The following is an 11,855-nucleotide window of genomic DNA, read 5'->3' on the forward strand; positions in this document are numbered from 1 at the left end:
TTTTGCAAATCCCATGTTCTTTTTCTTTTCTTTGTCAATAAATAATTTGTATTTGTTTAATGAAGGAGTAATTTTTAAGGTTTTCTGGTCATGCTATAGTTTTAAGTTAGATTGCCACCAAAAATTATTAGCTCCTGAATGGATATGAACCTTTGACAACCTGTCCACCTTTACTGTAATTAATGATCATCCTACCAAAACGTGAATGCAGACCAAAAGCAGCTAGATGGATCTTGTACAGGTTTATTAATTTTCTAGCCGAGTACTCCTCTTGGTACTGCTGATAGAGCAAATAATATTGAATCTATGTTTCACATAGAGCAGCTGAATGTTTGTTTGTCCAGGTGTACCATGCTACTTTTGATAAGAGTAGTTTTGGATATAAGTAAATGAATGAGTATCTGTGTTTTAAAGGGCCATAAAAATAAAAAGTGCTAAAAGGGGAAATGTAATGGAGTGGCAAAGGTCTGTAAAGAATTTATGATGTGACCATTCAAGTTTATGATCTGATGAACTCTGCATTTCTTTGCAGTGGACAGCGCTGTGGAATTTGCACATATTGGTCTGTTCTACCACCAAGGACAGTGTTGTATAGCAGGATCTAGGATTTTTGTGGAAGAGCCTATTTATGAGGAGTTTGTTCGCCGGAGCATTGAACGAGCAAAGAAGTATACTCTTGGGAATCCTCTGTTGCCTGGTGTACAGCAAGGCCCTCAAGTAAGTAATGTTATGCCTTTCCAACATAATTGTGACATGACATCACAGTTTAATGTACTTCTAAACCTGTTGCATTAGTGTCAAGGCTAAGTACAGTTGTCTAGTGGTTAGTCTGCAGGACCAGCAGGAAGAAACTGGAGTGATGGTTGTTCGTGCCACTATCATAAGCCTAAGGGTGAGATTTCTTTCTCTTTTCTATTTCCTTTTATTATGGAATAGAAACAACTACGTAGAATTGAAATGCTTTGAGAAAGCTCCAATGCAACAGCTGTAAAAGTGCTAGTATGATCATCCACGTCAAAGATTACTAACATTATATTCAAACAGTGCCACTGTAAGTGAGTAGCTTGGGGAAATACAATTTGATAGTGTCTTTTCTCCTTTTTCAAGGTGTTAGTGTTCATTATGCTGCTCTCTGTTTTAGAACATTGCTCAATCAAGATGCATCATTTTGTACTTTTTCCCGCTTATGTGTAAAGTTTATGCCAACAGCTTCCCTGTTAAAGGAATGCTAAAATGTAACATTGAAAAACATTGCTATCACAATGCTGTGGATTCAGTGGATCACATTAGAGCATTGCTAAATTAGTTTTCACCTAGAGTCTTATTTCCATATCAGCTTGTACTACAAGATGTACACTTTCTTGGCAGAGCTGTTATGCACATATTTCATTGTCACAAAGTAAAAGCCGCAGACAAAGCAACTCCCACACATTTGATAACATAACAAGTTCTTCATTCGTTATCACAGTCACTTTATACAATCAAAGACACCAAGTAAATTGCAAAACTGCATTCCAAGCCACACAAGCGTTGGAGAACTTTAAAATACTAAGGATGCTATTTTGGTATCCTGCAATGTGTTTTGCTAATAAGTTAATGTTCACCTGAGTAAGACAAAATAAGTCCTTCCAGAGCACTGGAAGTTTGAAACAAGTAAACTCCAGGTGTCTGGTGAACAGCTAATACAAAACTAACAGGAATACACTCTCTTGTTATTGTGGCTTTACTGAGTTTGAAAGTCATGCTAACAATCTAAATGAGAAATGAAAGTAAACTTTTATTTAAAAAAAAAACAAATTTTTACTTAAAAAAAAAGAGAAGGTTAAACTTGTGGAAAAAAAGCATTACTGAAAATATTTGACAGAGCATGAAGACTCTTTTCTCCTCCAGTCTCATCATTTGCCTTTCTTGACCTATTTTTCTTCTAAGCAAGCTTTAGCAGAAATCTGAACTTTTTTATAGATTAGCAAAGATTCTCCTTTTAGAAGCGGTATGGTCCTATTTAATGGAAAATTGTAACTACGCAGTTTAGGTTCATTTTTTTTGTGGTAATTGTGTTAAATATCTCTCTTGTTCTTCAAATTCCTTGTGCTTTGACTAATTCTTTCTAGAAAATAAAAATTATAGCCTGTATCAGGCATATTCACTGTGCTCTCTTATCATAGAAGACTCCTTGACAGCTGTATTTGTCCTTCAGTTCACGGGCCCTCTGGGACAGCACCTGCCTCAGGCAGCAAGTTTGGGTAATGCTTTGCACAGTGGGCACCAAAGAAGAGCCAAAAGCCCTACTGTAATGCAAAAGATCATATATACACTAATTCACACGTTATTAAGAAAAATAATGATGATGAGAATAACAAAGGAATGACTGACAGCAACGTGATCTGTATCATCTAAAACTTGTCTTCTCTTCAAGATGTTTATGTACAAGAGATATTTGGCCACCAGGGTAGCAGAAATTTTATGTCTTCAGCATGCAGTGAAGCAATTGTTTGAAAGCAAAATGACAAGGGAAGCACTCAGAACTAAAAATCACCTCCTTATAAATATCCTTATAAATTCATGTCCTTATAAATATAAGCCTTTATCACAGCTTTAGCTGAATAGCTGTTTAGTCTAATACGCACCCAGGATTCCCCAGAACCTTTGAAAATACCGTTGTGTCCTATGACCATGGTAATACTTGTTGCTTAAACTGAAATGCGACCTTATTACTGCATGAATAAGAGAATAAGATACACACCAAGACACACACCTACTTTGCTGACTGGCAAGTATGATCACAGAGAGGAAGCTTCTCTGCAAGAGTCCCTCTAGAAGTAATCTCAGTATCTTCATAAGCCAGTGCCAGAAGGGCTTAACTCTGAAAGAGTGAAGGAAAGAATAATGAAAATTAAACACATGAAAAAAAATACCAACAAAACAAGAGGGTGTCAGAGGTCTATACCAAACAAGCTTTATCACTGAGTTTTTCTTGACATAAATGTTATCTTGTGCACACTTTCCCTTCAGGTCTGAAGTGGTGATTGGATGATTTGGAAAGGGAGGAGAAGAAACTATGTCTGATCTGTTTCTAGCCCTCTTTTATCCACTTTGTCACTGAAAACTGGAAGGGGTTAGAGAAATATAAGCCCCTATTGTACTGCCACCATAAACACATTTTCCTAGTGAAGTACAGAAGGGTCTTGCTGCCTAGACCAAACCCTCCTGTTATTTTTGCAGAATTTTTATTTTGATGAACCATTTGCAGTTGGCAAGAGTACCCAGAGAAGTACAAAAGACATTCATTTTATAGATTTTTTTTCTTTTTTTACCAAAGAAAAACAGGGTATCAGTCCCTCTACAGCTGGTTCTCCTACGTCAAAATTTCTGATTACTGCTCCATTTGAGAAAAACCCGTAAAGTTTTGAGAAGTTAGTGACAAGAATAATTGCAGCAGTCTCCAGCTGTTCCACTTCAATACATGCAATTGAACAAAGCTGGAACATTGTTAGGTTTTGGTTAATGAGTTAGAAGACCAATTGTTATCAGTGTATGCTGTTTCATCCCTGTGATATCTTTTCATTTAGATTGATAAGGAGCAGTTTAAAAAAATCCTGGAGCTAATTGAGAGTGGGAAAAAGGAAGGAGCCAAACTGGAATGTGGAGGAGGTCCATGGGGAGACAAAGGTTACTTCATCCAGCCCACAGTTTTTTCTAATGTTACAGATGATATGCGCATCGCCAAAGAAGAGGTAAATAAATTCTTGGCAGTCTGTACTCTCACTGGAGATTGTCTGTTTAAATGTCTGTACAAAATATCCATTTATAAGGTCAAGTGGCTACATAAAAATGCTCTCATTAAATCTGTCGTTCCATTCTGGTGGTGTTTAAAATGCTTTTCTTGGGTTCTGATGCCTGTTTCACCAACTCAGTGGAGGTGAGGGAGAGGAGCATGAAGCTGGCCTGCCAATAAAGGCTCTGGTTTAAGCTGGCACTAGATAAGAAATGCTGAGGTCCAGACTGTTTACATCACTCCATACTGCCCATGTCTCACATATCAGAGTCACAGTAACCTTTAACAGAGAAGCAGACCTTGAAGGCACAGCTTGAGAACTCTTTGCATTGCCTAAGGAGCCACTTAAGTTGGGGTTTGAACACAACATACACCAAGCAGCTATTTTGCAATGAGAGAAAATAGATTGTGCTTCCACAGGCTTTTTTTGGTGGTAATTACAGCAAAGCAGAGTTTAACCTAGATCAGTTTGCAGAAGTGTCTACATAGCGTTGAAAGAGCTTTTACTGACGCAACTACGGTGGCAGTGCCCAGGCAGCGGTGATCATCTGAAAGGAATGAGAGTTCGGACTGCAGAGTTGCTGTGCCATTGAGAAAAACAGTTCAGTAAACATAGCCTCAAAGTCCAGTCATGACCTCTTCTCTGTGCTTTGTTTTCTTTTTTTTACATTCATCTTGATTAGTAACTGCTGCAATTGTGCTGCAATTGGTGTCCATTAAACATACTAGAAAGCTCCTACAAAATTGTTACCAATCAAGGTGTTGCTTTATGTAGCCAGCGATACTGCTGATGCAGTCTGATGAACATATCTAGTATATTCAGCAAGGGCCAACATTCTGAGTTAAAACGAACACCAGAGCATCTAGAGTTAATTGTGAATGGAACAGAGCTGTAAAACAGGAGAGAGCTGTATGAGAAATAATTCTGATTGTTTCTGTTGGTCTAGGAGGCTGGTAGGAAACTGCACAGAGGTATGTTTCTTCACAGATGTATGTTTCCTTCATGTCAGCGGTACAAGAACTGCATTTCTCACACTATTTTAAGTGCATTGAATAATGAAACCCCAGAGAGCCAAGGCAACTAAAAGAATATCCAGGTTCTGAAACTCACAGATTGGACAGTGAGGGAATGTTTGATGGTTTTTTTTGATCTACGTAAATCAATCCCTGGTTAGAAACTAGCACTAAACATTTTCTAGGAAAATCCGGTGGAAATCTCACGATCTATGGGAATGGAAGTAATTAGATGTGGTAATTCCCCCTTGCCCTACACAGCCTTTGCACCGTGTGGGTGTGTGTGGGCACCTCTGGCTGAGAAGACAGAGCGAGAATAGTGGGAAAGCCAAGCCTGAGGGACTACTACCTCACATAACACCCATAATTTAGAGCAGAATTAGCTATCTCGTTTGGGGTACATGCCCAGTTGTGCAACTATCTGCAGAGATAAAAGTCTAGTAGAAAGTTTAGGGGAAGGAAAAGTTGAATGTCCTTCTCAACACTAAAACTGGAACTTACCAAGAAAACACCAGTCTGTTGGTAACCAGTACAGGTACGCAACATACTGCAGCAACATGCTAACTACCTTTATAGGGGTTGTCTTTTCATCTTTATTTATTTGTTTTCATCTTATTTATTTATTTATTGTTTTGTTAATCATTTTGCAATAGGCTATCCTGATTTGCTCCATACTACAAAAAATTTCATCTTTGTGCAAATTTATCATCTTTTTTAGATCTCTGTTCTGAGACATACACTCTTGACTGAATGAATTTAGGAATAAGGCCATCTGACACAAATAAATTTTAAAAATATGAATTATTTACTTTACTAAATTATTATTATTTATAGTAAGCTATACTAGTCCATATGTTTACTTGTGTCTGAAACAGATATTTGGACCTGTTCAACAAATCATGAAGTTTAAAACTATAGATGAGGTTATCAAGAGGGCAAATAATACTACCTATGGCTTAGCAGCAGCAGTTTTTACCAAAGACATTGATAAAGCACTGACGTTTGCAGCTGCTCTTCAGGCTGGAACAGTATGGTAAGTAATGTTGGTTTTTTTTAATTCTTCATTCAGAAATGCAGGTGCCAATGGCAGTAATTGTAGGACATTTTAACACTTCTTCGAGTGGTATACTTTTATAATTCAATTCTTCGTCATCTTTAGAGAGGTAGATTAATCTATCCTCCCATGTATCTCTTCCCCTCACCTTTCCATACTTAAAATGCTTACGTGAAGACTTCATGTAAGTCTTCATACGATTGTCCTGTAAAGTTAGTCTGAAGGAGGAAACTGATTTGCTAAAAAGGAAAAGAGACAGAAGGAAATACAAGTGACACTTTTCTTTGTGTTCAGGATCTGAGAATAGCCCAATACACACTTACTTTGTCGGGAAAATTTTCTGTACTGTGTAAAAAAATTAATTATCTGAAGTTCTCTGGCCATTAACCTGGGCAGAACAATGACCTGTGAGGGAAAAGATTGAAAAAATGTGGTTGAAAAAGAGAAAGAAACACAAGTGGGGGAGACCTGCTACGAGTACAAGGACAGCTGTTTCCAGAGATGGAAAGAGGCAACCTACATGCAGCTGGAAAGGCAAAGGCTGAGAGACACAAGAGTGAAATCTTGGAGAAATAACAGACTGAGTCTAATGATTGTCACTGACAGAGACCTGCATTTCCCTACAGTTATCTCAATGCATCAGAAAAAGACCAACCAATTTTACTTGAACACAAAGCCTGTGTCCGATTTACATTTTATCTGAAAGAACTTGCAACCAGCACAAATTCCTGACCAGGTCCTGTCACCTAAAAACATACACTTTCTAAAAATAAGTTAACTGTTTTGACTTAGGAGTTGGTATTCATTAAATGGAAGAAAGCTTAAAATAGAAGTGTAATCTTTGGGTTTTACTCTTACATGATTACTGGTCTGTCTAGGAATCTAACTATGAGAAGAAACTCATTTGTTAACACCAGTAGACTGGCAGCAGGAGAAAGTATAAGATATGAAAATAGAGAATATCTGATTTGCCAACGTTGCAAGACAAAAAGAGCTTCTCAGCTAGGGAGCAGGATGCATATTCTGCCAAAACTCTTCATACTACAAATTCCACAGTGAAATTCCTTTCTTATTCATTATTGTATTTTTGTTCTCAACCACAATACAGAATATGGTCAAACATTGAGTAGAACCCAACAACATTTCCTAAATATGTACTGAAGTGACTCTGAATTTACCTATTGGAAGTGTACCTGCAGAAGGTTTGACTGTGACTAATCTTTGGTTTGGGAGTCTGTGCATTAGTTAGAAAGGAATTTTATCATAACTGTCAGAGAAAGATACGACTGTCAGTCTGCTTGAAGACCCTTGAGTGTTAGAACCCTGATCATAAGTATAGTTTCTGGTAATGTTTTGTTTCTCTGAACCTTGAACTACACATATTTTTGCAAATATGTTAGTCAGATATAGTTTGTAAGTAACATCAAAGGCTTTTTACAATTAACTGAAAAGCACTGATTTTTCAGAAGTGGAAAAAAAGAAAAGTTGTTTTATGCTGTCAAAATTAATTCTCCTGTTCTTCTAGGGTTAATTGTTATAGTGCAATGTCTGCTCAGTGTCCATTTGGAGGATTTAAGATGTCAGGAAATGGACGAGAAATGTAAGTAAATACTTTTAAAAATGTAGATTCACAGGAACTGCAAAATAAAATTCCATACCCCAGCTTTAAACATTCTAGTTTGAGATTTTGTCAAATTAGTCTATATAGTGTTTCGAGGCTTCACATTGCCAGACACAATGTCAAGCAAAGAATTCCTCTATAAAACAAATAAGAAAACAAAAATACACACTTTTTCAAAATGACCGTTTTAATTAGCTTTCAGTCTACTGATATCTAAAACTGATCATTGTGTTTATGGTTTACATTTTTTGCATATATACAGAAAGTGTCATTTGCATGAAGATATATATGTCTGTAGTTTGTGGAATCCCCTTTAAATGCTAGGTTTTTGAAAACACAAGACATTTCAAAATCCTTGATTTAAGCAAGAGTTTTTGGTTTAAAAGTCTTGCAATAACAATGTTTTTACAGGACGTTCCATCTTGCTCAAAAGTTATGACAAAAATAGTCCCCTGTAGTCTTCAGACCTTTGGCCTTTTCCCAAACTAGAAGTGGAGGACTATACAGAAATTATAAGCTAATCAAATTCTTTCAAACTAAACAAAGGTTTAGTCCAGTTTCACCTTGAATCATGCCCTGTCTTACCAGTATTCATCCTGATCTTCATATTAGCAAGACAATCATGTAATGTGTTACATCATGAAACATTTGATATAATACATGTTCATTACATTATGTAGAGTTGTTTTCTGGGGTTTTTTGGAACATAAATCAAAGGCAGTCCTTTGTAAAAATTACATATATCTGGGAGCAACAAATTATTTTTAAAGCAATGAATAAAAATCAAAATACGTAAGCTTTCTCTTTTATTAAGTCAAATGCATAGTACTTCTAATGAATAATGGAAGTAATTAAAAAATACATGTGCAGATGAAGTGCTTCAGAGCTTCTTCTTCTCTTTTTCATTTTTTTTTAAGAGATAAAGACTAGTTTTTTCATGCTTGCTCATCACTGGACTCAATCTGCTCCTCATGGCAAATCTCCCACTGACTTCAAAGGAAACAGAGTTATGCCAATGCTGAGAGCTTTAGAAGATGTCAAAATGAAAAAACAAACAAACAAACAAAAAAAAACCAACAAAAAACCACCAATAATTTAGGCCATTACTATCAAGTACTGGTTTGCATTTGCTGAGTGCCAAAAACTGGGAGATCACCGACTCTGAATTACAGAGTTTTGCAGAAATATTTTTTGGATTTATTTGCTATAAATAACAGGAAAACAATAATAGGCTGCCATAAAGATTAATATTCTCTGTAACAATGCATTTTGAAGGAGTTAAGCAAATGAAGTGCAAATGAAGTTTTTCCTAATGCTTTGTTCAAAATCACAATTGGTGGACCAGTAAAAGTATTCCTGCCAGAAGGCAAGGAAGGAATTAAGGAATCAGCACCAGATAGATGTTTGCTATGGGAAAAAAGTATTGTAAACATGTGTCAATCAATTTTAGGAGAGGCAGAAATATGTGTGAAACAACTGCACTGCAATAATCAGGAAGTCAGTGTGTTAAGCTGACTTCCTTGAATCCCAGAATAAAATTCCCTGTATAATTCTTGGAATGATAATACCATTATGAATTAAACTACTGAATGTCACATAGTAACAGAATGCCTCTTCAAAAATGAAGAGAACATTTTCCCATAGCACAAAAATCCTGAGCAGGGGTTTCTGTTTTGCATACATATGTATCTAGTATAATGGCAGTGAGAACTGGGTAATGTTGAACTGTAGCAAACGCTTGTTCTATAAAACAATCAATTACGTCTAAATAGTTCGAGTGAGTCAGATGTCAAACACCTAGGCACACAAACAAGCATCATCTCACCACATAAAACATAAAGATGGAATCATGCTAATAACACGTCAGTAAGATTTAAGTGTTTTTCACCGACTGGGAGAATTCATAGTGAATTAAGTATGTCCCCCATTTACTTGAGATGAAGCACCTATTCTTTGACTCTGGAGAAAAATCTTGACATTAGAGGAAGGCCTTTGCAAATATACATGCTTGAACATGCTTGTGAATACCTAGCATGTGCCTGATTTGCTGCACAGAAACCCAGTTTAGAAATGCACTAAATTGATTAAACACCATTCTTTTGCACAGAAATGAAATTGCACTCTCTCCCATTTTTTCAGTAGGCAGTTGTTGTAGCTTTTTGAAAGGCTTCCAGCAGCAGTCTAGCTTCACAGATGTCTTCCGAATACATCCAGTATGCTTGTTATACATCTGGCCAATTGCACACCACCACCAAAAATCCCATCCAGGACATAACTCATATAAAAAGCATTAGCATAAATATTGCTCTTGGTTCTCTTTTATCTAGGGGAGAATATGGCCTTCATGAATACACAGAAGTGAAGACTGTCACAATCAAAATCCCACAGAAGAACTCATAATGCTGCTTGAGGGGCAGAATTTAGCATCTTCAAATGAATCTGAAAAGGCTATCTGAATTCTGAAAAGTTTTAAATCCCAAATAACTCATTAACCATTTTCCTTTCTGTTTGTATAAGAGGTACTTGCTTATATTAACAATATAAAGAATAATGTAGAAAATTTTCATGTGACTAACTGAGAAAAGGAAAATTTAATGTCTGGTACATAGCTAACTAATTTTGAAATTCCTGTTCAGAAAGAAGTATTTTTTATTTTCAGTGGAAGGTCTCTGTAGTGCTGTGAAAATGTTCTTTTTTCAATATATCCTACAGGTAGAATCTGAATTTATGTGTTCTACTAAATGCTCTAAGCTTTCTTTGCATTTTCTTTTCTTTGTGGCCTTAACAAAAGCACTTATGAGTAATTAGCAGGTAGATACATTTCTGTGTCTTTCAAAAATAATAGACTTATTCTAGACATATTTCGTAGACTACTGAATTTGTTCATCATACTACACAAATGTAATCTCAGTAATATTAAACAATATTAAAATCCACTTTCAAAACGTAATATTGCTCCTTTCATTAGTCTTTTTTACTACACTGGTTTACCTCTGGGTGCTCTCCAGCACATGGTTTATATCCTTAAAGAGGCACTACTGTCTTTCTGCTGTGTTTAGAGCACCAGAACTATGCTATACTGGCTATAGGGAGACCGAATTCCCTAATTCTTTGACAGTATTATAAAAGGAAAAACATGAACACACAGAACACTGGACAATTTGCATTTGGCTTTGTAGTGATACATACATAAAAAAGTCTTAACAGATAACAAGCAAGAAATATTGAAGGGAAAGAAAAGAAGGGGAGGTGAGGAAGGCAATCTCCTTTGTGACCTACACCTGCTCTGTTTTTCCTGTGCTTATATTCCTGCACGTAACTTGTATGTTTTCCTCCTCCTCTTTCCTCCTCTAGTGCATTGTTTCCCTTCATCCTTCTTCCTCAACCTCTCTTTTTCATAGAGTTGCTCACTCTCATAAAGTCCCTCTGCAGATATATGTGTCCCAAGCTCATCATAACCTCTAAGGTCTCTCGGTCTGCGCAGCTTCAGTGTTCCACAATTCTCTGCCAGCGCAGCTATCAGCACCGTCTGACAGACACTCACCATCAGCAGCCACCAGATAAGCTCTGGGACAGTAGTCTACAGACAACAAGTACAACAATTACATAGCCTGCTACTGACGGGGTCATATTTTCTCTGGACCAAATCCAGAGCAACAATTCACCTCTTGTTAGAGAGGGTCAGCCTTACTTACTACCTTACTACAAGCTCTGCCCATTAGTGAGAACATAGCACACCACAAATTTTTAAGCAACAAGTATGGAGAATTTGCACAGTACTGAAATTAAATAAGTTCTGGTTTTTCGGATGTCAGTTTTGCTTGTCAATTTTATTTTATTTTTTAATAAGCTGCTTAAAACAAAACACACATCAGGTTTTCACCTATGACTCTTCTCTGGATGACTTTTTTCATGAAGTTAAGAACTGGACATAAGACTTGCATGACAGATATATCTCTCCACAGGCTTCTCCATTATCTGTTCTTGAAAGGTGTCAGTTCCAAATCACATACATTTGCCCTCTGAGATAATTTCATTAGCCATAGTTGTCAAACAAACCCGATCCTGGTCCCATATAAGAAACAAGTAACAAAATAAGAGAAGAAGGAAACGAAGGAAGAGCGAACCAAAAGTAAAAATATACTGTGACAATAATTAGCAGAGATTTTTCAGCAAAGGAAAGTGTACAGAATAAAACACAGAAATCAAAATAAATGCCAAATATGGGGAAAAGAAAAAAAAATCGTCAAGAAAGAAGTTGCAGAGGAAAAAAAGAATGGCAAAACACTCAGAAAGACTCTAAAAGTGGTAGTGAACATAGTATTAGAGAATACCTGGACACAAAGAAAGAGTAAATGTTTAAAAAGAGTTGAAAAGTAGTCTGTAGAGTA

At 36.5% G+C, this 11,855-nt stretch overlaps 1 protein-coding gene across 1 annotated transcript in view; it reads left to right on the top strand.

Annotated features, from left to right (window-relative positions):
- ALDH1A1 (aldehyde dehydrogenase 1 family member A1) overlaps positions 1-10,414 on the top strand; it is a 37,020-nt gene extending 26,606 nt beyond the window's left edge. Inside the window, exons 11-15 of the mRNA XM_063320458.1 lie at positions 533-717; positions 3,570-3,734; positions 5,665-5,822; positions 7,369-7,443; positions 9,792-10,414. Coding sequence (XP_063176528.1) covers positions 533-717; positions 3,570-3,734; positions 5,665-5,822; positions 7,369-7,443; positions 9,792-9,864 — 656 coding nt within the window. The 3' untranslated portion in view covers positions 9,865-10,414. The remainder of the gene's footprint in view (positions 1-532; positions 718-3,569; positions 3,735-5,664; positions 5,823-7,368; positions 7,444-9,791) is intronic.
- Positions 10,415-11,855: the final 1,441 nt, after the last annotated feature.

This window comes from Chroicocephalus ridibundus, chromosome Z (genome assembly GCF_963924245.1).
Source record: "Chroicocephalus ridibundus chromosome Z, bChrRid1.1, whole genome shotgun sequence".
NCBI lineage: Eukaryota > Metazoa > Chordata > Aves > Charadriiformes > Laridae > Chroicocephalus > Chroicocephalus ridibundus.